The 3525-nt window shown below is 34.1% G+C and overlaps 1 protein-coding gene across 1 annotated transcript; it reads left to right on the top strand.

Annotated features, from left to right (window-relative positions):
• Positions 1 to 967: 967 nt before the first annotated feature.
• Positions 968 to 3525, top strand: LOC112510444 (tropinone reductase homolog At5g06060-like). The gene is made up of 4 exons (XM_025115864.1): positions 968 to 1337; positions 2766 to 2982; positions 3070 to 3176; positions 3278 to 3525. The coding sequence occupies exons 1-4, from the start codon at positions 1035 to 1037 to the stop codon at positions 3458 to 3460; spliced, it is 810 nt and encodes a 269-aa protein (XP_024971632.1). The 5' UTR covers positions 968 to 1034; the 3' UTR covers positions 3461 to 3525.

The raw sequence follows: 3525 nt of genomic DNA, 5'->3' as shown, positions 1-3525 counted from the left end.
AAACATCTAATTTTAAATATAAAAAATCTAAAATATAAGTAGGATAATCATTAAGTTTTAACAAAATACTTAATATAACCCGAAGCAACCCGATGTCTAATCGAATTGTAAAATTTTCAAACCGTAGGTATTGGATTGATATTGGGTTACTATTATTTGAACCCAACTCAAAGTAGAAAATTAAATGTGATAATGGTGTGAAAATAAATGATGTATCATAAATTAAATAAATAACTATAAGAGTATAAATCGTAAATATTAAAAGTATTTTTTCATAGTATATATAATATATAATAATATAATTAAGTCCAAAACTATTCAATATTGGACTTATTTCGAATGTATTAACGAGACGATTATAACAGTGTAACTTGTTAAGATGAACAAGATGAATAAATGGTATGAGAATGCTTCCTGAGAGGTTAATTTCGTTGTTAGATCTAATTTTAGTTAATATAAAATTATGTTTTTCAATGTGATAATGGTGTAAGACGAAAATTGAAAAAATAAATTATGTACTATAAATTAAATAAATAATTATAAAAGTATAAAATATAAATATTAAAAATATTTTTTCATATTATATATAATATATAATAATAAAATTAATTCAAAAACTATTCAATATTGGATTCATTTCGAAGGTATTAACGAGACGATTATAATGATGTAATTTGTTAAAATAAAAATGTATTTTTTAAACATGTTATAATTGATATATAATTGTGTGTGTTAATTTGATAAGGGTGTAAAATGAAAATTTTAAAATAAAAGGATATAAAATAAATTAATTATCTAATTACAAGGGTATGAAATATAAATTTAAAATTAAAATTTTAAAATATTCGGTGAATGTAAGGGTGTAAGTGAGGAAAAGATGTGAGGATGAGGGGGGTGGGAAATGACGTAAAGGGTGGGGATATCAACCCCTATATTTATACATATGAAAGAGAGGAAGTATTTATAGAGGAGCAGTGCTTCAGGTGTTTTGCGCCAGTGACATCTGAACAAAGAAGAATAAGCAGACTTCTAGCATGACGACCGCCGCACCGCCAAGTATTGCCGGAAACTCCAGATGGTCCCTGGCCGGAAAGACTGCTCTGGTGACCGGTGGTACACGTGGAATCGGGTGCGCAGTGGTGGAGGAACTGGCGCAGTTGGGGGCGGTGGTGCACACCTGCTCGCGCAATGAGGCTGAACTTAACCAACAGTTACAAGAATGGTCCGCCAAAGGCTTCACAGTCACCGGATCCGTCTGCGACATGGCTTCTCGTCCCCAACGGGAACAACTTTTGGAGAAAGTCTCTTCGCTTTTCGGCGGCAAGCTTAACATTCTAGTAAGTTCTTCTATTTCCGACTTTACAGGTCGAATATTCAAGTCTATTAGTTCAGAAGGATCCGATTTAAGACTTCAATTGAATTCTGCTGAATATCGAAGTACTTTTTTCTCTATGACTTTTGAATAATCTGAAGAAAACTTAAAACAAACTGCAAATTTGATTCAAATATGTCTGATCGAACCAGAAATATTAGGTTATCAATTGGATTGTTCTGCTCCATTAAGACCTTTGGTACAGAATCACGCATTTTAGCCAATATTCCTTAAAAACCAATTAATAGAAGCCCGATTTGAGCCTACCAGCTATGGAGATCGCATACGTTTTCGATTCCACCTTGAAACGTATATTGATTTGTTCGTATCAAGACAATTGGGTCAACACAAGACTTTATGTAATAAGCAACCCCACAATTTTACGTGGTTATACATATGAATGGGTTGCTCATGGGATTGGTTGATCGGGTTAAAGACATTTGAATAACCCAACGCAATGTTTGCGGTTTGGAAAAATCTTAACCCAATCCAAACCAAAGTGTAACCCAACCCAACCCAACCCAACCCAACCCATACAGGTTGATCGGGTTGATACTTTGGTATATTAAAATATCTTCTAACTTTGAATATGTTATTTCTCAACTCATAATTTCTTTTTCATCATCAGCCATTTGATACAACTTAATCTATATTTCTTACGTATATCACATTCAATTAATTTTCTCAATTTATATATATGTGTTTACAGTTACTGAACATATATATGAATGAGTTATATAGAGATATGAATAGATTGAAAATATGTGTATATGTAAAGCATACATGATAGTGTAATTGTCTAATGTATATATTAATATAAATTTAACAATCATATTAAATACAAGAAATAAAAGAATATCGGGTTCATCGGGTTGGATTGGGTTCAAATAATATTAACCCAATACCTACGGTTTGACAATTTTACAACTCGTTTAGACATCGGGTTGGGTTATTTTGCGTTGGGTTGATCGGATTGGTCGGGTTTTTGAGCATCCCTGCATATGAAGGACTTAACTAGTCGCACATCACTCTTTTTACCTGATCTTGGAATAATCTGATTTCATCAAAAAGGTCATTCAGACAACACTAACTAGTTACCGATGTAACTTAATCTCCCGTAAAGTTAAAAGGTTCAAATCTCAACAAAAGTAATTAGCGTATTTGAGTTATTTATCGTATTATAGGAAACTCCATTAGTGACCTACCCAATTTATCGTAGAAATTTTCAGCATCAATGGTTGGACCTAACTTGCTTGTAACAAATATCTACGCCTAGCTCGGATTTGATTCTTTTAGTCTATGTGTTCATCATGCATATTTCTTGTTCGGATCATCCTATAGTTTAGCAGTGGGATTCTTATAGTCGATGACCTTACGAACTTTCACCACTTAGGTAAACAATGTTGGGACAAACTACCCGAAACCGACCACAGAGTATACCACCGAAGATTACTCGATGATCATGTCTACCAATTTGGAATCTTGTTACCATATGTGTCAACTTGCACATCCTCTTCTGAAGGCTTCTGGAGTCGGAAGCATTGTCTTCATTTCTTCTGTTGCGGGTCTGGTTCATACTTCAATTGGGTCAATTTATAGTGCCACCAAAGGTAGATATGGTTGCATGATCGCGTTTCAGATTGTATACAATGTCTCGAGAAAGAAAGGTTGTAATAGTGTTTACTTTGCGTCCACAGGTGCAATAAATCAACTTACGAAGAATTTAGCATGTGAATGGGCTGTAGACAATATTCGGAGTAATTCCGTAGCACCATGGGTCATTAAAACCTCCCTTATCGAAAAGGTAATATTATACATGCCTTCGTCATAATTTCCCTTATTTCGACATTGATAATGTCGAGTTCCCTTGTTCTAATTTGAGCTTTATTGGTGGGAAATGTTCAGCTTAAGCAGATTATTGACGGAGATAAGTTCACAAGTGATGTGGAATCTAGAACTCCTTTGAAACGTCTTGGAGAAGCAAATGAAGTGTCGTCTCTGGTGGCGTTTCTTTGCCTGCCTGCTGCTTCTTACATCACTGGCCAAACGATTACTGTTGATGGAGGATTTTCGGTCAACGGTTTCTAACGAGTGCAACATGCCATCTTTTATAATGCTAGAGGACTTCATTTTAGGCAATTGAATAAATACAA

This window comes from Cynara cardunculus (assembly GCF_001531365.2).
Source record: "Cynara cardunculus var. scolymus isolate 2C chromosome LG 3, CcrdV1, whole genome shotgun sequence".
NCBI lineage: Eukaryota > Viridiplantae > Streptophyta > Magnoliopsida > Asterales > Asteraceae > Cynara > Cynara cardunculus.
Note: the sequence above shows the minus strand (reverse complement) of the source record. Positions and strands in the feature narration are given on the sequence as shown.